Here is a 21,901-nt window from a genome sequence, read left to right as displayed (position 1 = left end):
TATAGGCAACACTTCCTCTATACCTAATATACCGTTTAAGGTGGTGGATACTATTAAGTACCTGGGTTTAGTCTTACATAAAAATCCGACTCAATGGTATAAAGCGAATTTTGAGCCATTGTTTCAAAAAATTGAAAGGGATTTGCAGATATGGGCCGTATTCCCGTTGTCTATTACGGCTAAGATTAATCTAATAAAATCTATTATATTTCCACTTCTTCTTTACCCTCTTCAGAATCTCCCATTGTTTATTTTAAATAAAGATCTAAAGAAGGTTTATTCGCAGTTCTCTAGATTCATATGGAACAATAAGAAACCTCGTATATCCCTCCTTAGACTTATGCAAAAATTTGAATCGGCTGGCCTGGCTCTCCCTAACTTTAAACTATACAATTTAGTGGCATTGGGTAAAATAGCGATAGACTGGTTAGCTGGAACTAATATTGTTTCATCAGAAGACCTGGAAACTTTTCTAGTCACACCATTTTCTTTGAAGGCCATTCTGCATTCTCCTGCACATAAGTTACCTCAGAATGTTTGTGGACTTTTCACAATTAAAAACATAATTATTGCTTGGCAAAAGATTTGTAAATATCTAGGTATAGATTCCACATCTTCTGAATTTTTACCTATTGTTGGTAATCCCAGTTTTTACCAGGGATGTATCAGAAAGTATTTAAAGAGTGGGCTCGAAAAGGTTTAGTTTTTGTGAATCACTTATTAGACGAAAATTATCAAATTCAGACGTTTGTGTCTCTATTTAATAAATATGAGTTGCCTAAAGTGAATTTGTTTGCTTACTTCCAAATTCGTCATTTTTTCACCTCACAAAATTGGCTTTTTCCCTTACCAATTGCATGGTCAGATGTTAAACTATGTATTAAAAAGTTTTTGGCAGGAGATGCCTCGATTTCTTTGTTATATGATATTATGTTGAATAAACAAGGCTTGTTATATTTAGATAACATTTGTAACTCTTGGTCTTCATTAATTCCTACATTGGACCACAAAAAAATAAAACAGAGCTTTGATTCTCTCCTTAAATGTAAAGTATCAATGGGCATAAAGGAATCTCACATGAAATTAATCAATAATTTTTATCTATCCCCGCTCAAACTATCTAGATTCTATATAACATCAGATAGTAGGTGTCCACGTTGTTCAAACAATAAAGCAGATATAGGCCATATGTTTTGGTCTTGCCCTAAAGTGAGACAGTTATGGATCAAGATAATTTTCTGGTTCAATAAACTATATAAAGTTTCAATAGGATTGTCTTTGGAGGATGTTCTGCTCTTAGTGCCTGCCCAAAATGATATCAGTAATAGTACTATAAATAGCCTTAATACCATTATACTTTTGGTTAGAGCCTGTTTGCTCAAAAACTGGAAGGCTAAGCAAGCACCAGGGCTGTCTTTGATTTTTAAATGTATCCAGGAACAAATAGTTTTTGAATCATATCATCTCAAAGATGCGACAGAAAATAGAATTAAGAATTTTCTATGGAGGTGGATTCCTCCTATCTTAACTTATGCAAGACCACTCCAAAAACGGATTCTCTACCCATTTTTGCAATCAATTAGTTTTGCAGAATTGACCTTATTAAATGTTTTCCCCCAGACATGGAATCAAGATTTCTGAAAGTGTAGACCGGGTAGGTTGCAAAGGGGGGGGGGGGGGGGGGGGGGGTTCTCCTCTCTCTTTTTCTCCCCCCCCCCTTTTTTTTTTGTTGTCCTCTATTCTTGTTTGCTTGTTTGGTCCCTTACCTTTTTCCCCTTTAAAGGGAAAAGGAAAAATAAAAGTCCGGCATGTAAATTGTTTTTTTTGGGACACATTATAAATCATAATACTTTTTCTTTACGTGTAATGAGATTGTACAACATATAATGTCTTGACCCTGCGTGGTGCAAAAAGATAAGAAGGGAAAAATGTTGAGTATGTCCCTTCTCTTCATGAGTTTGTATTGTGATGTTTTTTCTTTTTTTTGCTGGATTTAAATAAAAGGAAAAAATTGTAAAAAAAAAAAAAAAAAGAAGTATGATTCGTTTTTCTTATGAGACTGCTGGACAGCAGTCTCCTGAGAGAATTACAGCTCATTCCACTAGGGCTGTCTCGTCTTCTTAGGCTTTTAAAAACGAAGCTTCTGTGGAACAGATTTGCAAGGCGGCAACATGGTCCTCTTTGCATACTTTTCCAAATTCTACAAATTTGATACTTTTGCCTAGGCTGAGGCCTCTTTTGGGAGAAAGGTTCTTCAAGCGGTGGTGCCTTCTGTTTAGGTCCTCCTGCCTTGTTTTCTCTCCCTGTGTCCTCTAACTTGGGTATTGGTTTCCACTAGTAATTGGAATGACGTTGTGGACTCTCCATGCCATAGGAAAGAAAACTAAATTTATGCTTACCTGATAAATTTCTTTCTTTCCGGGCATGGAGAGTCCTTGACACCGCCCTCTTTTTAAATTATAATTCAGCAGTTATTTTGAGTAAACCTCAGGCACCTTTTCACCCTTGTGTTTCTTTTTCCGTTTTCCTTTGGCTGAATGATTGGGGGTTATGGGTAAGGCAGTTACACTTAAAGGGACAGTCAAGTCCAAAAATAACTTTAATGATTCAAATAGGGCATGTAATTTTAAACAACTTTCCATTTTACTTTTATCACCAATTTTGCTTTGTTCTCTTGGTATTCTTAGTTGAAAGCTAAACCTAGGAGGTTCATATGCTAATTTATTAGACCTTGAAGGCTGCCTCTAATCTAAATGCATTTTTATAGTTTTTCACCACTAGAGGGCATTAGTTCATGTGTTTCATATAGATAACATTGAGCTCACTGTGGAATTGGTAATTAAGGCATTATTTATCTTTTAAAAAAACAAACAAACAAACAAAAATTCTGGTGTTGACTGTCCCTTTAACAGCTTTTCTGTGGTGCTCTTTGCCTCCTCCTGCTGGCCAGGAGTTGAATATCCCACTAGTAATTGAAATGACATTGTGGACTCTCCATGCCTGTAAAGAAAGAAATGTATCAGGTAAGCATAAATTTTGTTTTAGAGCCAGACCTTTACGTTCAAAATTAGTGCCTGACCTAATAAATGCTCTTTTGGGCAATTGGGCACAAATTCTCACAGACACTTCCAAAATCTTGTGTAAAGCCTTTCCAGATGAGTGGCGGCTGTTAAAGGCACAAAGGGGAGCAAACTCCATATTCATGCCTACGGTTTTGGAATGGGATATCCAACAATCTTATATAGCTGTGATGGTCAGGTGTCCACATACTTTTGTCCACAGTGTGTGTATATGTAATGACTTCCCTAAAGAGAATTTTAGATAAAAACTTGCGCAAAGTATCTAATTTTTTAATTTTAAAGTAGGCAACCAAAAGATATTGATCTAGGCCTATTTTGGTATATTTGATGCCACTATTTGGCCCTCAAATACAGTCATAAAAAAACATAATTTATGTAAGAACTTACCTGATAAATTCATTTATTTCATATTAGCAAGAGTCCATGAGCTAGTGACGTATGGGATATACATTCCTACCAGGAGGGGCAAAGTTTCCCAAACCTCAAAATGCCTATAAATACACCCCTCACCACACCCACAATTCAGTTTAACGAATAGCCAAGAAGTGGGGTGATAAAAAAAGTGCGAAAGCATATAAAATAAGGAATTGGAATAATTGTGCTTTATACAAAATCATAACCACCACAAAAAAAGGGCGGGCCTCATGGACTCTTGCTAATATGAAAGAAATGAATTTATCAGGTAAGTTCTTACATAAATTATGTTTTCTTTCATGTAATTAGCAAGAGTCCATGAGCTAGTGACGTATGGGATAATGACTACCCAAGATGTGGATCTTTCCACACAAGAGTCACTAGAGAGGGAGGGACAAAATAAAGACAGCCAATTCCTGCTGGAAATAATCCACACCCAAAATAAAGTTTAATGAAAAACATAAGCAGAAGATTCAAACTGAAACCGCTGCCTGAAGTACTTTTCTACCAAAAACTGCTGCAGAAGAAGAAAATACATCAAAATGGTAGAATTTAGTAAAAGTATGCAAAGAGGATTAAGTTGCTGCTTTGCAAATCTGATCAACCGAAGCTTCATTCCTAAACGCCTAGGAAGTAGAAACTGACCTAGTAGAATGAGCTGTAATTTTCTGAGGCGGAGTTTTACCCGACTCAACATAGGCAAGATGAATTAAAGATTTCAACCAAGATGCCAAAGAAATGGCAGAAGCTTTCTGGCCTTTTCTAGAACCGGAAAAGATAACAAATAGACTAGAAGTCTTTCGGAAAGATTTAGTAGCTTCAACATAATATTTCAAAGCTCTAACAACATCCAAAGAATGCAACGATTTCTCCTTAGAATTCTTAGGATTAGGACATAATGAAGGAACCACAATTTCTCTACTAATGTTGTTGGAATTCACAACTTTAGGTAAAAATTCAAAAGAAGTTCGCAACACCGCCTTATCCTGATGAAAAATCAGAAAAGGAGACTCACAAGAAAGAGCAGATAATTCAGAAACTCTTCTGGCAGAAGAGATGGCCAAAAGAAACAAAACTTTCCAAGAAAGTAATTTAATGTCCAATGAATGCATAGGTTCAAATGGAGGAGCTTGAAGCGCCCCCAGAACCAAATTCAAACTCCAAGGAGGAGAAATTGACTTAATGACAGGCTTTATACGAACCAAAGCTTGTACAAAACAATGAATATCAGGAAGAATAGCAATCTTTCTGTGAAAAAGAACAGAAAGAGCAGAGATTTGTCCTTTCAAGGAACTTGCAGACAAACCCTTATCTAAACCATCCTGAAGAAACTGTAATACTCTCGGTATTCTAAAAGAATGCCAAGAAAAATGATGAGAAAGACACCAAGAAATATAAGTCTTCCAGACTCTATAATATATCTCTCTAGATACAGATTTACGAGCCTGTAACATAGTATTAATCACAGAGTCAGAGAAACCTCTGTGACCAAGAATCAAGCGTTCAATCTCCATACCTTTAAATTTAAGGATTTCAGATCCTGATGGAAAAAAGGACCTTGAGACAGAAGGTCTGGTCTTAACGGAAGAGTCCACGGTTGGCAAGAGGCCATCCGGACAAGATCCGCATACCAAAACCTGTGAGGCCATGCTGGAGCTACCAGCAGAACAAACGAGCATTCCTTCAGAATCTTGGAGATTACTCTTGGAAGAAGAACTAGAGGCGGAAAGATATAGGCAGGATGATACTTCCAAGGAAGTGATAATGCATCCACTGCCTCCGCCTGAGGATCCCGGGATCTGGACAGATACCTGGGAAGTTTCTTGTTTAGATGAGACGCCATCAGATCTATTTCTGGAAGTTCCCACATTTGAACAATCTGAAGAAAATACCTCTGGGTGAAGAGACCATTCGCCCGGATGCAACGTTTGGCGACTGAGATAATCCGCTTCCCAATTGTCTATACCTGGGATATGAACCGCAGAGAGTAGACAGGAGCTGGATTCCGCCCAAACCAAAATTCGAGATACTTTTTTCATAGCTAGAGGACTGTGAGTCCCTCCTTGATGATTGATGTATGCCACAGTTGTGACATTGTCTGTCTGAAAACAAATGAACGATTCTCTCTTCAGAAGAGGCCAAAACTGAAGAGCTCTGAAAATTGCACGGAGTTCAAAAATATTGATCGGTAATCTCACCTCCTGAGATTCCCAAACTCCTTGTGCCGTCAGAGATCCCCACACAGCTCCCCAACCTGTGAGACTTGCATCTGTTGAAATTACAGTCCAGGTCGGAAGCACAAAAGAAGCCCCCTGAATTAAACGATAGTGATCTGTCCACCACGTTAGAGAGTGTCGAACAATCGGTTTTAAAGATATTAATTGAGATATCTTTGTGTAATCCTTGCACCATTGATTCAACATACAGAGCTGAAGAGGTCGCATGTGAAAACGAGCAAAGGGGATCGCGTCCGATGCAGCAGTCATAAGACCTAGAATTTCCATGCATAAGGCTACCGAAGGGAATGATTGTGACTGAAGGTTTCGACAAGCTGTAATTAATTTTAGACGTCTCTTGTCTGTTAAAGACAGAGCCATGGACACTGAATCCATCTGGAAACCCAGAAAGGTTACCCTTGTCTGAGGAATCAATGAACTTTTTGGTAAATTGATCCTCCAACCATGATCTTGAAGAAACAACACAAGTCGATTCGTATGAGATTCTGCTAAATGTAAAGACTGAGCAAGTACCAAGATATCGTCCAAATAAGGAAATACCACAATACCCTGTTCTCTGATTACAGACAGAAGGGCACTGAGAACCTTTGAAAAAATTCTTGGAGCTGTAGCTAGGCCAAACGGCAGAGCCACAAACTGGTAATGCTTGTCCAGAAAAGAGAATCTCAGGAACTGATAATGATCTGGATGAATCGGAATATGCAGATATGCATCCTGTAAATCTATTGTGGACATATAATTCCCTTGCTGAACAAAAGGCAAGATAGTCCTTACAGTTACCATCTTGAACGTTGGTATCCTTACATAACGATTCAATATTTTTAGATCCAGAACTGGTCTGAAGGAATTCTCCTTCTTTGGTACAATGAAGAGATTTGAATAAAACCCCATCCCCTGTTCCGGAACTGGAACTGGCATAATTACTCCAGTCAACTCTAGATCTGAAACAGAATTCAGAAATGCTTGAGCTTTTACTGGATTTACTGGGACACGGGAAAGAAAAAATCTCTTTGCAGGAGGTCTCATCTTGAAACCAATTCTGTACCCTTCTGAAACAATGTTCTGAATCCAAGGATTGTGAACAGAATTGATCCAAATTTCCTTGAAAAAACGTAACCTGCCCCCTACCAGCTGAGCTGGAATGAGGGCCGCACCTTCATGTGGACTTAGAAGCAGGCTTTGCCTTTCTGGCTGGCTTGGATTTATTCCAGACTGGAGATGGTTTCCAAACTGAAACTGCTCCTGAGGATGAAGGATCAGGCTTTTGTTCTTTGTTGAAACGAAAGGAACGAAAACGATTATTAGCCCTGTTTTTACCTTTAGATTTTTTATCCTGTGGTAAAAAAGTTCCTTTCCCACCAGTAACAGTTGAAATAATAGAATCCAACTGAGAACCAAATAATTTGTTACCCTGGAAAGAAATGGAAAGTAGAGTTGATTTAGAAGCCATATCAGCATTCCAAGTTTTAAGCCATAAAGCTCTTCTAGCTAAAATAGCTAGAGACATAAACCTGACATCAACTCTGATAATATCAAAAATGGCATCACAGATAAAATTATTAGCATGCTGAAGAAGAATAATAATATCATGAGAATCATGATGTGTTACTTGTTGCGCTAAAGTTTCCAACCAAAAAGTTGAAGCTGCAGCAACATCAGCCAAAGATATAGCAGGTCTAAGAAGATTACCTGAACACAGATAAGCTTTTCTTAGAAAGGATTCAATTTTCCTATCTAAAGGATCCTTAAACGAAGTACCATCTGACGTAGGAATAGTAGTACGTTTAGCAAGGGTAGAAATAGCCCCATCAACTTTAGGGATTTTGTCCCAAAATTCTAATCTGTCAGACGGCACAGGATATAATTGCTTAAAACGTTTAGAAGGAGTAAATGAATTACCCAATTTATCCCATTCTTTGGAAATTACTGCAGAAATAGCATTAGGAACAGGAAAAACTTCTGGAATAACCACAGGAGCTTTAAATACCTTATCCAAACGTTTAGAATTAGTATCAAGAGGACCAGAATCCTCTATTTCTAAAGCAATTAGTACTTCTTTAAGTAAAGAAAGAATAAATTCCATTTAAAATAAATATGAGGATTTATCAGCATCAACCTCTGAGACAGAATCCTCTGAACCAGAAGAGTCATCAGAATCAGAATGATGATGTTCATTTAAAAATTCATCTGTAGGGAGAGAAGTTTTAAAAGATTTTTTACGTTTACTAGAAGGAGAAATAACAGACATAGCCTTCTTTATGGATTCAGAAACAAAATCTCTTATGTTATCAGGAACATTCTGCACCTTAGATGTTGAAGGAACTGCAACAGGCAATGGTACTTTACTAAAGGAAATATTATCTGCATTAACAAGTTTGTCATGACAATCAATACAAACAACAGCCGGAGGAATAGCTACCAAAAATTTACAGCAGATACACTTAGCTTTGGTAGATCCAGCACTAGACAGCGATTTTCCTGTAGTATCTTCTGACTCAGATGCAACGTGAGACATCTTGCAATATGTAAGAGAAAAAACAACATATAAAGCAAAATTGATCAAATTCCTTAAATGACAGTTTCAGGAATGGGAAAAAATGCCAAGAACAAGCTTCTAGCAACCAGAAGCAATAAAAAATGAGACTTAAATAATGTGGAGATAAAAGCGACGCCCATATTTTTTAGCGCCAAATCAGACGCCCACATTATTTGGCGCCTAAAAGCTTTTGGCGCCAAAATGACGCCACATCCGGAACGCCGACATCTTTGGCGCAAAATAACGTCAAAAAATGACGCAACTTCCGGCGACACGTATGACGCCGGAAACGGAAAGAATTTTTGCGCCAGAAAGTCTGCGCCAAGAATGACGCAATAAAATGAAGCATTTTCAGCCCCCGCGAGCCTAACAGCCCACAGGGAAAAAAGTGTCAAATTTTTGAAGGTAAGAAAAAAATGATTAATTCAAATGCATTATCCCAAATATGAAACTGACTGTCTGAAAAATAAGGAAAGTTGAACATTCTGAGTCAAGGCAAATAAATGTTTGAATACATATATTTAGAACTTTATAAACAAAGTGCCCAACCATAGCTTAGAGTGTCACAGAAAATAAGATTTACTTACCCCAGGACACTCATCTACATGTTTGTAGAAAACCAAACCAGTACTGAAACGAGAATCAGCAGAGGTAATGGTATATATAAGAGTATATCGTCGATCTGAAAAGGGAGGTAAGAGATGAATCTCTACGACCGATAACAGAGAACCTATGAAATAGACCCCGTAGAAGGAGATCACTGCATTCAAATAGGCAATACTCTCTTCACATCCCTCTGACATTCACTGCACGCTGAGAGGAAAACCGGGCTCCAACTTGCTGCGGAGCGCATATCAACGTAGAATCTAGCACAAACTTACTTCACCACCTCCATCGGAGGCAAAGTTTGTAAAACTGAATTGTGGGTGTGGTGAGGGGTGTATTTATAGGCATTTTGAGGTTTGGGAAACTTTGCCCCTCCTGGTAGGAATGTATATCCCATACGTCACTAGCTCATGGACTCTTGCTAATTACATGAAAGAAATATTAACTTTTTCACAAAGTTTGGGTTTCTAAAATAAATTATTTACACTTAACTACTGCAGTCATAAGACAAATAGTTATAAAAGCTTCTCTGGGATCCCCTTTAATTAGAAACAGCAGACAATCATTACTGCGGCTTCCATTGTCTTAGCTGACAGCGGGGACTGCTTCATGCACTTCTGTGCTGGACTTAGGTACTATGTCAACACAGCATGCTGGGCAAAGTACCAACGTCTATATGGCACAAGCAGTTAATGTCCCTCACGCTTAATTTTACACATTTTCCATTGTGAAAGCTAGCAAAACTATATTAACTCAAGTGTCCAGTTTGAATATCATGGTATCCAAACACCTCCCTTTATAAACCACAACAACAACAAAAAACACATTTTTTCCAGACTGTATGCAATTACTTGGATCTCAGCTGACCTGATTCTGGTTCAGGTTTAGCTCTATGGCCTGCAGGCCAGCTACTTCATCTGGTATAGCTTGGATCTTGTTTTTTGACAAATCCACCACATCTAGGTGTCTCAGAGAACAGAGCTGTGAAGGCACGGCTCGCAGCTGATTGCTAGATAAATTTAGGGTCTTCAATGCAGATAGTTGTCCAAAGTCAGCTGGAAGACATGTGATCTGATTGCCACTTAGAAGTAGAGTTTCCAACTTTTTCAGTTTACATATCTCATCAGGTAGTCTGCCTGGGAAAAAAAATATACCTTTATGTTACTTCATATATCGAAGGTAAGACTCTGAGACATCAAATACATTATAAAGCAGCGGTACCCTAACTTGTTTGTATGGAGGGACTGGCCAGAGATCATTATACTTATAGAGGGGAGAAAAGAAGGAGGCGCCACAATAGTGTGAAATCGTAGATGAATAGGACCCCCACACAACGATACAAGATCACTTACTAGATTCAGAGCACTTGAGAAGTGCCACAGGTGCAGGCTGAACTATTCACAAGCTGTCCAGCGAGCTTATCCTCACGATCTACTCCGATCCAGTAGCCAAAGTGAAGATTTCATGAAACCCCACAAGTACTTGGGGTCGCAAAAATGCCCAATGATGGTACAAGTATCCTCCTCAGGGCAAATGCACAGCTAATATTGATGTGTCAAAAGCTGATAGCTTCCTTAGGGGTCACCATTCACAGAAAAAAAGCCTTTTGGAGTCACTTTCTGAGCCACAGGACCCTCTCACATGAATCTGCATGCATTGCCTTGTAAATCAACTGTGCAGCTCTGCACAGTTGATTTACAAGGCAATGCATGCAGATTCATGTGAGAGGGTCCTGTGGCTCAGAAAGTGACTCCAAAAGGCTTTTTTTCTGTGAATGGTGACCCCTAAGGAAGCTATCAGCTTTTGACACATCAATATTAGCTGTGCATTTGCCCTGAGGAGGATACTTGTACCATCATTGGGCATTTTTGCGACCCCAAGTACTTGTGGGGTTTCATGAAATCTTCACTTTGGCTACTGGATCGGAGTAGATCGTGAGGATAAGCTCGCTGGACAGCTTGTGAATAGTTCAGCCTGCACCTGTGGCACTTCTCAAGTGCTCTGAATCTAGTAAGTGATCTTGTATCGTTGTGTGGGGGTCCTATTCATCTACGATTTCACACTATTGTGGCGCCTCCTTCTTTTCTCCCCTCTATCTGCAGATCGTCGCTGGTGCCATCAGCTTTGGAAGGAGTATTTGCTGCCGCATACCCGCTATCTGAGGGAACACCCGGAGGAAATAATCTCCACTCCATGAACTTTGGATAAGAACTATTTATACACCCTATTTGTTTTTGGGCACCTATTGTATGTATCTGGTATTTTTATGCTATACCTCCACTAATATGTGTCTCTAACATTGTTTGTTACTATTGTGCGTTTGTAACTACTCTCGCATTGATAGTTATATCATCTCATCAACATAGTTGCTGGAGGTTGTTTTCGATATCTTTATTTTTTGATTTGGAAGACACATTAGTAACACTTTATAGGCACAGTGTTTTTATCTATATCCACAGTTATTTTGTTATTTATATATTTTTTGTACACTCATATGTACTTTTATATATAGTTATCCATCACTTTAAGAATACAGTTGTGAATACATATCACACACATTTCTAATCCTTGTCCTTTGTTGAAGAGGGCAGTCAAGACTTTGGGATATACATCACATGTTCACTTTTTGTACACTTTATTCGTGTGCATATTTAGGCGCCTTCATTTTTTTACATCACTTTTGTTATCATTATACTTATGCTAGTGATTACATCTGGGTATAAATCAGATTATAAAACACATTTTATCTTTAAAAATAGTTAATATTTATTAATTTAAAGGACAGTAAAAACCTTGTAATTACAAGTCATTTATTTTGTGTTGCTATAGAATAACATATCAGCCAAACAAATTAACATTATTTTACAACAGCAAAACTCCACCTACCATTTGCCTTATTTGGAGAAGCCAATTTTGGTTGTATTCTGCAGACAACAACACTAGTCACGGTCATAAAGTTAGTGTAAAATACATTGTTTTACAGTTGATATCTGATAAATCCAATAAGGGAAATGTAGCAGAGTTAGCCCTGATAACACAGCAAGGCGTATTCTAAGTTAGAATTAAAAACTGCCCCATTTTATGAGCTAAATTACATGAAAAAGGGGTCAAAATTAGTGATCCCCCAAAATGGAAATTCTGGACCGAAACCAAACCCGAAAATCCAGGATGCACTTGGTCGAAAACCGAAAATGTTTTGTTTTTACAAATTATTTTTTTTTATTTTTTTTTTTATTTTTTTTAAATAATTAGGCTATTTAATTAATGAATCTGAATTGAAAAAACAAAAACCGAAATAACTAAATATGCAATTTTCTTCCGAAAAGTTTCTGCAACGAAATTTCAGTGCATCTCTAGTCAAAACAAGTAAATAACAAAGTTGTTTCATTACACATGACATTTTACATAAAAAACTTAAAGGGTCAGTCTACTTGAACATTTTTATTGTTTAAAAAAGATAGATAATGGCTTTATTACCCATTCCCCAATTTTGCACAACCAACACTGTTATATTAATACACTTTTTACCCCTGTGATTACCTTGTTTCTAAGCCTCTGCCGAATGCCCCCTTATCTCAGTTCTTTTGACAGACTTGTATTTTAGCCAATCAGTGATGACTCTTAAATAACTCCATGAGAGTGAGCACAATGTTATCTATATGACACATATGAACTATCAGTGTCTGTCAAAATGCACTGAGATAAGAGACAGTTCAACAGATTAGAAATCAGTTTATGAGCCTACCTAGGTTTAGATTTCAACAAAAAAGAAAGCAAATTTGATGATAAAAGTAAATGGAAAGTTGTTTAAAATCACACGCCCTATCTGAATCATGAAAGTTTTATTTTGACTAGACTATCCTTTTAAGGTGTTTACTGCCTCTTTAACTATGAACTACTCAACATTACAACGGTTGGTAGAAATGCACGATTAATTTACCTAGAAAGATCTGCACAACTGCTTTTTGGAAACAAATTACTGACGTGCTTTCTGTTCAGTGTTGCTGAGGGACACACAAAAACCCTTGAAGGGCTGGATGTGGCAGCCCTAAATTAAAGAGACATATAAAATAACTATAAAATAGCATAAATAATTGCAGTATGCAATATGCCGCTATACCCACATCTCCACTTGCGAAGAGAATACTAGTAAACCTGTCATGACTATGCTAGCTCTCACTGCACTAACAAGGACTGTTAGGCATATCACCAACATACCTTGAGCTTCAGAGGCAGAGAGGGATATATTACAAAACTGGCAATTTTTCTGATACAGTACAATTAGTTGCCTGACGATTTCTCTAATTTCTGAATATCAACATCACCTGTTCCTTCCTCTCTGGATGCCATATTATAAAGCAGTCAGGTAGAGAGATCCCGTTTCTCTGACTGGTTCCTGCATTTGAGATCTTTACATATAATATAGCTGTGATAAAAGGGTTTCTGAATAGTGGATCTGAGATCTATTGGTACACACGGGTACCTACATGTATCTGATCTCTCTATGACCATACAATTAGTATAAAGGGATTGCTGGTGAACAGGTGATGTTGATATTCAGATGAGGTATATATGTAGCATAAATGGGTTGATGGTCACTTGCCCCTGATATGAGGACTGTTTTGGCATTCATCTAGCATAAAGGGGTTGCTGAGCACATGACCCTGATATGAGGTCTGTTTTGTCATTAATCTAGCATAAAGGGGTTGCTGGGCACATTTCTCTGATGTGAGGTCTGTTTTGGTATACAGGTAGCATAAAAGGGTTGTTGGGCACATGCCCTGATGTGAGGTCTGTTTTGGTATACAGGTAGCATAAAGGGGTTGCTGGGCTCATGCCCTGATGTGAGGTCTGTTTGGGTATACAGGTAGAATAAAGGGGTTGCTGGGTACATGCCCTGATATGAGGTCTGTTTTGGCATATATGTAGCATAAAGGGGTTGCTGGGCACATGACCCTGATGTGTGGTCTGTTTTGGCATATATGTAGCATAAAGGGGTTGCTGGGCACATGACCCTGATGTGTGGTCTGTTTTGGCATACATGTAGCATAAAGGGGTTGCTGGGTTCATGCCCTGATGTTAGGTCTTTTTTGGTAAACAGGCAGCATAAAGGGGTTGCTAGGCTCATGCCCTGATGTGAGGTCTGTTTTGGTATACATGTAGCATAAAGGGGTTGCTGGGCACATACCCTGATGTGAGGTCTGTTTTGGCATGCATATAAAATAAAGGGGTTGCTGGGCACATGCCCTGATGTGAGGTCTGTTTTGGCATACATATAGAATAAAGGGGTTGCTGGGCACATGCCCTGATGTGAGGTCTGTTTTGGCATACATATAGAATAAAGGGGTTGCTGGGCACATGACCCTGATATGAGGTCTGTTTTGGAATACATGTAAAATAAAGGGGTTGCCGGGTTCATGCCCTGATGTGAGGTTTTTTTTGGTAAACATGTAGCATAAAGGGGTTGCTAGGCTCATGCCCTGATGTGAACTGTTTTGGCATAAATGTAGCATAGAGGGGTTGCTGGACACAAGATCCTGATGTAAGCACTGTTTTGGCATACACCTGGCATAGAAGGGTCGCTGGGCACACACTGATCTGAGGTCTGACATAAATGTGTTGCAAAAAACGGCTCTAGAGTTTTTGAGGATTCGTAGCAAAAAAGAGACCATATGGCATAAAAAATGGAGATTTCTCATTTACCACTTTATATAATACTATTATCAATAGTATTTTGTAAATTAAAAAGAGCATTGTAATTACAATTGGAACACAGCAATTTATTTAATTCCATTTTCACAGCTATACTGAAAACAGTGCAGACATGGTAGATCCATGCCCCTTTAATTATTTCAGTATTTTTTAGACTCCAATCTATTCCCATATACATTGTTGTTATAGCTTTTTCTTAGATTTTTTTTAAAACTCGTTAAATGTATAAGGTTCAATCTGTTTTCACAAAAATATGAACTATATAGTTCTGCAATTATACCGTGCTCTGAAGTATTACGTACTTAGCCTGTTGTGGTTAAGCGATAAGCTTTTAAGGAGGCTGAATTTTCCCATCAGCGGTGGTAAGATCTCTATCTTGTTATTTGACAAATCTATTGTTCGTAGATTTCCTAATCTTTGCAGGTCTTCAGGGAACTGTGTAAAAGAAAAAACAAAAACACAACACTAATGTTGTCGATTATACTATTATATTTGTCCTATTGTCCCATTATCTAACACCACTAGCGAAAAAATAAAAAGGGACATATTACTCATTTTCTATGAAGGATAAGTAGTATATATATATATATATATATATATATATATATATATATATTTATTAATTATCCAATTAGCACGTGTTCCAGCACTCCAGCTTCAACTAATAATGAAGCACCTGGGTGCAATCCTCAATGGATTGTAGATAAGAGCTAGGAAAGGGAGGGCACTCTCAGGATTTACATACATCAAAGTTAGTTTATTGTTTATAACAACAACGTTAGAAAGTCATAAGGATAGGTCGACGTTTCGGCTTACATAGAAGCCTTCATCAAGACAGATGAACAACTCACAACGACGACTAGCAGCCGCACACACCAGAATGTTTTGCCGGTGGTGTTGTGTGCGGCTGCTAGTCGCCGTTGTGAGTTGTTCATCTGTCTTGATGAAGGCTTCTATGTAAGCCGAAACGTCGACCTATCCTTATGACTTTCTAACGTTCTTGTTATAAACAAACTAACTTTGATGTATATAAATCCTGAGAGTACCCTCCCTTTCCTAGCTTATATATATATATATATATATATATATATATATATATATATATATATATATATATATATTTATAGGAAGTGCATAGTTCAGTAAAACAAAGTCCCAGGACTCTACTGCTAATTAGTTGATAAGAACAATATCAATTTAAAAACAAAACACAACTGTTAAACTTTTGAGTATCATGTCCCTTTAAAGGGACACTAAACCCAATTTTTTAAATTCATGATTCAGATAGAGCATGCAATTTTAAAGCAACTTTCTAATGTACTCCTATTATCAATTTTTCTTCGTTCTCTTGCTATCTTTATTTAAAAAGCATGAATGTGATGCATAGGAGCCGGACCATTTTTGGTTGAGAACCTGGGTTATGCTTGCTTATTGGTGGGTAAATGTAAGCCTCCAATAAGCAAACGCTATCCATGGTGCTGAACCTAAAATGGGCTGGCTGCTAAGATTTACATTCCTGCTTTTTAAAATAAAGATAGCAGGAGAACAAATAAAAATTGATAATAGGAGTAAATTAGAAAGTTGATTAAAATTTCATGCTCTAGTCTATCTGAATCATGAAATAAAAAAATTGGGCTCAGTGTCCCTTTAAGTGATAAAAATGTAATTTCTTTTTAAATTTCAAAATTCACTAAACCAAGATTTGTAATTATGATGCATACATGTTTGACCTGAATAAATGAACAGTATACGCCTGTATTGGACCACTGCAATAGCAACAGATCCTAAACTATGCTATGAATAACCAGTTACTTTACACACACACACACACACACATCTACACCTATATACAATTCATTCATATTTGCTGGTAATAAAACTCCTACAGGTGGAAAGGTACATGCCTTATTTAGCAAAAAACAAAACAAGTTTTATTCAATGTTTTTTTGATGTACTATGGTGATCTTGTTAGTAAATAGGTGCCTATAGTAAGCAAATAATTACCTTTTTTCATTTCCTTTATACAGTATTTGCAGGTAAAAATATTCTCCCAAATTGGGAAACAAACTTACACACAATGCATTTGTATTTGAAGATGTTCATTACCTCCAAAGATGTGGGACAGCGATGGGGGCAAAGTATGCCCCCTCCTATGCCAACCTTTTCATGGGTTGGTGGGAGCTGTCCCACATCTTTGGATGTGATGAACGTTGGAAATCGAAAATAATGTACTATAGGAGGTATATAGACGACCTTTTGGTCGTCTGGAACGGTACCCAAGCAGAGGCAACTAGTTTTGTGCACATACTGAATGACAAGATAGGAATAAAGTTCACTTTCAAATTTAGTGAATTATGTATCAATTTTCTAGATGTCACATTACAAGGTACAGAAATAGGTAAAGTCATTGCTAAAGTGTAGAGAAAGCCTATCACAGGAAATACTCTCCTCCATGCCAAGAGTAATCACCTAAGAGGGTATTCAAATCAGTCCTTAAAGGGCAATTCATCAGGCTTAGAAGAAATTGTACAACTGATGAGGAATTTGTAAGACAATCTCTTGAGCTGGAGGAGAGATTCTGTGAAAGGGGCTATAGAAGAAGTGAGGTGAAGTCAGTAAGAGAAAATATATTGGGTATTGAAAGAAAAGCATTCCTAGAGTCTAGAAACAAAGGAAATAGACAGACTAAGCAGTTTGAATGTGTTTCATTCATTACACAGTACAGTAGTCAATACCACCAAGTCTGTAATATTATAAGGAAACACTTCAATTTATTAAAAGCAGATGATAATTTGGTGGATATGGTGGCAAAAGGCTGCAGATATGCATTTAGAAGAGGAACATGCATTGGAAATATGCTAGCTCCAACACAGTTAAAGAGACATACCATGGAAGGGTCATCTTGGCTAAGGTTCAAAGGGACATATAAGTGCAGCTATGCGCAATGTATAGCATGTGAATACTTACAGCAGGGAGAAGGATTTATGAGTACAGTAACTGGAGAGTCATTCAGCCATTTTTTATGTCTAAACTGTAGGACAGGTTATGCAGTTTATTTATTGACCTGTACAGAATGCAGAATTCAATATACAGGTCTTACAACAAGGGAGACTCGTGAGAGAATCAGGGAGCATGTCTCCAATCTAAAAACAGGCAAACTCACGACACCATTGGTCCAACATTTTAGGTTAGTGCACAACAAGAGTGTTAGTACTCTCAGATGGACTATTATTGAACAGGTGAAGTGTAGAACAAGGGGAGGTGACAGAGATAAGCTATTGGCTAAAAAGAAAGGTTTTTTTGGATACACAGGCTCAGGACCAGAGTACCTGAAGGACTAAACTCTGAGTTTGATTTGATCAATTTTTGGGAGTGATGTCCCTGGGTCCTGGGTCTGTGTATCCAAGATACAGTGATTACAATGAGTTAATATTCAACGTATCTAGATTTTTTAACTAGATGAAGTGGTTTTCCGTTTCTCAAAAGGTGCATATATTAAAAGGTGAACATATAAATGAGACTAACTTTTGTCTTTGATGACTTTTCTGATTTTTCTTCTCTCCAATAACACCTATACTTTGTAAAATATTGCTATATTTGTATATATAAATTAATTCACTTGACAAATATAGTATCTTAGTAACTAGAGAGCATATATTTTAACAAGGATCGTTATACTGGTTACATTAAGAATTTATATTTGATGTGTTCACAGTGTTATTCTATGTTCGTTGTTTTTGTAATTTGTCCTATCTGATTTTCAGCTGATTTGTTATATTTGCATATAACTTTTAAATTTTGAATTGTGAGTAATTGCCATTTGCAAAACGAGTGTGTTTCATACTATTGACACCAAGGCAATTGTGGTCGTGGGTGTGGACTCCATGTCAGGTAATGGTTTTATTTTATCCAATCAGATTGTACTATCAGGCTTATATGGCAATTAGTAATCTGAGACTGCAGCTACGATTACGTCTTTCTGAGCCGAAACATGTCAGCAGTCAGTGTCTGAGTGGAGCCCACACCACTCACATCGCCACCGGTGATCCAAGTTTGTTTCCCAATTTGGGAGAATATTTTTATCTGCTAATAAAAGTTTTCAACTACACAACGCTGTGTGCTGGTGCATCTCATCCTTTCTTTCCTGCTTGCATACTTTGAACGGAGGTCACACAGCTACTATACAGGTTGTTCCCTGCTCAGCTTTACCCCTCCTTCCCTTACCGAAGAACGCAATTATTCCCGCCGGGAGAAGGAATCAAGAACCGGAAGTGGGTGTAAGTGACGTCACACGCCAACAGAGAGGAGCTGTGGAAGTGCAGTACCGACCGGAGCAGTCAATATCGGTGACAAGGACCGGACTGTTTTACATGCTGTGGAGAAGTATGTTGAAGGTCGGTAACGTATATTTATACCTCTGAGGGTTTGGCAGTGACCACATTTGCAGAGATATCTGGAGGTAAGGGGAGAGAGAGGGAGAGTCCCAAGGGCACGTATTTGCCAAAGTTGCACAATATCGCACAGAGTTTTGTCTTTGGGGTTATTGCAAAGAAAAGGACATAGGTGCCGACACTTTTAGACTTTCATTTTCACTATTCGTTACAAGTGATTGTGTCAGAGCACTGTTTACTTTGAATTTCAATAATTTGCAGGGTTGTTGATATACAGATTTATTATGGATCAAGAAACAAGTGGACATTCTGATTTTAAGTTCTATGCTTTGCAATCAGCTGAAGAGCGTAAAGGGGACATTTTGGAACTTGAAACTGTCTTTTCTTCTGATCTTTCCACATTTTCTCTTAGCAAATTGTTTAATACAGTGGAGTCCCTACTCATTAAGGAGACTAGGCTTAAATGGGACATTTGGACACTACAAAAATATATAAAGTGTGGTATGATCCCAAGGGGATTAAGAGTAAATAAATTTCCTACATTTGTTGTAGAGGATGTGGAATTTATAAGAATTTGGAATAGTGTTTTATCAGACTGCTCTCTTAGATTAATGGGTATGCTAATAGAAATCAAAACTAAGATGTTATCTACCATTTCAAATTAAATTAACTCTTTACAGGTAGAATTAAATTCACGTAGTAAAGAATTACAATTTAGCAAGTTTGACAAAATTCTACAGGAATCTATAGCAGAGGCCAAAAATCTTATTATGGATATAAAGCATGACAAATATCTCAGGGATTTAAATGATTATGAGTCCAATAAAATTTATATTTGGAATAGGAGACAGAGAACAAATTATAGAAAAGATAATGATCAGAAAAGATTTCCAAAAGGTAATAAGTCAGGCAACAAAAACAAAAAGAACACTAAAAATAACAAAAAATCCAAGAAGGTTACATTTAATGAGAGTGAAGTTGAGTCATCATGGGGAATACTCCTCATCTGGAGAAGAAAGAGAGGCAGAAAATGTCAGTCATGTTGAACACAGGCCATTGGTTATGCCTAGTGCACTTACTGAAGGCTCAGGTTCTAAGTATCAATATGAACCAAATAGAGATACAGGTTCTGACAGCACTAGAAGCGCTCAAAACCTAGAAATTGCTCAGGTATTTTCCAGACCCCCAAGAGGATTCGAAGGGGGGGGGGGAGGAGAAAAGGGAGAAAAAGGAATTTTGAAGGAAACACCACTACCACCCAGACGGGGGAGGTCAAAGACCAAGTACAGTTAAAATCTGTTATCAATTTGTCATCATATCCACTCAATGATCTGGAAAGGAAAGTATTAAGCTATGGTCTTAGCTTTGTACCGGTGGATAATTTTAATATTTTCCAGACATTGGTGGATGTGAATAAATTGATAAGGAATCTTACCCTTAAAAAATATTTTAACACATCACATATGGAAAGTTCTGTGGGGTTTGATAATTTGGAATTGGGGTCAACTACTATAGCCCCTACTTTAACATTCCAAGAGGCCTGGGATTTGGAGTCTTTGGAGGCATTATTTTTGGAAGGGACATCTAAGCCAATTAATTCTGGAAATGATAATGTCAACACAGGTCCTTCCTTCAAACATGCTTCCAAATTCTACCCAATTCACACCAGGGGGGCTGTTTTGGAAAAATTCCAAAAAATAATTGAATCTGACCTCACACCACCAATAAGAGAATACACTCTAACCTTAGTAAAGAGGAGAAAACAATTTTGAAAAATCTCAAAGAAAACCAGCAAATAGTGGTTAGATCAGCGGACAAAGGTGGGTCAGTGGTAGTGATGAATAAGAGTTTTTTATCCAGGAAGCACTACGCCAGCTATCTGACCCAGCTCAATAGCAAGTACTTGACTTTGATCCAGTTCACCGCTTTAAACAAGAGTTGTCTCAGCTGGTAGATGATGGTATTGAGGAGGGTTATATAGATTTACCCACTAGTCAATTTTTATTAGTTGACAATCCAGTGACATCAGTCTTTAATTTTTTGCCCAAGGTACACAAGTCTTTGGTAGAAATTAAAGGCAGACCCATCATTAGCGGAATTGGTTCTCTTTTTGAGCCTCTCTCTCAGTGGCTTGACGAGATTTTACAGCCTTTAGTTAAAGGTCTGACAAGCTATCTCAGAGACACTAAGCAATTGTTGGTGGAAATGGAGAGTTTTGCTTGGAGGGAGGAATATGGCTGGCTAACCATTGATGTTGCCTCGCTATATTCCTCCATCCCACATGACAAAGGCCTGGAAGCCTTGAATTTTTGTTTACAGAGATTCACTAATTTTTTCAATGACTTTTGCAGATATATCATGAGAGTCAATCAATTTTTATTTACACACAATGCATTTGTATTTGAAGATGTTCATTACCTCCAAAGATGTGGGACAGCGATGGGGGCAAAGTTTGCCCCCTCCTATGCCAACCTTTTCATGGGTTGGTGGGAGCTATCCCACATCTTTGGATGTGATGAACGTTGGAAATCGAAAATAATGTACTATAGGAGGTATATAGACGACCTTTTGGTCATCTGGAAAGGTACCCAAGCAGAGGCAACTAGTTTTGTGCACATACTGAATGACAACAAGATAGGAATAAAGTTCACTTTCGAACTTAGTGAATTATGTATCAATTTCCTAGATGTCACAGAAATAGGTAAAGTCATTGCTAAAGTGTATAGAAAGCCTATCACAGGAAATACTCTCCTCCATGCCAAGAGTAATCACCCTAAGAGGGTATTCACATCAGTCCTTAAAGGGCAATTCATCAGGCTTAGAAGAAATTGCACAACTGATGAGGAATTTGTAAGACAGACAATCTCTTGAGCTGGAGGAGAGATTCTGTGAAAGGGGCTATAGAAGTGAGGTGAAGTCAGTAAG

The 21,901-nt window shown here is 37.8% G+C and overlaps 1 protein-coding gene across 2 annotated transcripts in view; it reads right to left on the bottom strand.

Annotated features, from left to right (window-relative positions):
- The window catches only part of LRRC57 (leucine rich repeat containing 57), an 83,567-nt gene that overhangs the window by 20,842 nt on the left and 40,824 nt on the right, over positions 1 to 21,901 (bottom strand). For both annotated transcript variants that reach the window (XM_053697808.1, XM_053697809.1), the window contains 2 exons: positions 14,888 to 15,020; positions 9,741 to 10,009 (listed from right to left, as the gene is read on the bottom strand). In XM_053697808.1, coding sequence (XP_053553783.1) covers positions 9,741 to 10,009; positions 14,888 to 15,020 — 402 coding nt within the window. The remainder of the gene's footprint in view (positions 1 to 9,740; positions 10,010 to 14,887; positions 15,021 to 21,901) is intronic.

Source organism: Bombina bombina, chromosome 1, assembly GCF_027579735.1.
Source record: "Bombina bombina isolate aBomBom1 chromosome 1, aBomBom1.pri, whole genome shotgun sequence".
Taxonomy (NCBI): Eukaryota; Metazoa; Chordata; class Amphibia; order Anura; family Bombinatoridae; genus Bombina; species Bombina bombina.
Note: the sequence above shows the minus strand (reverse complement) of the source record. Positions and strands in the feature narration are given on the sequence as shown.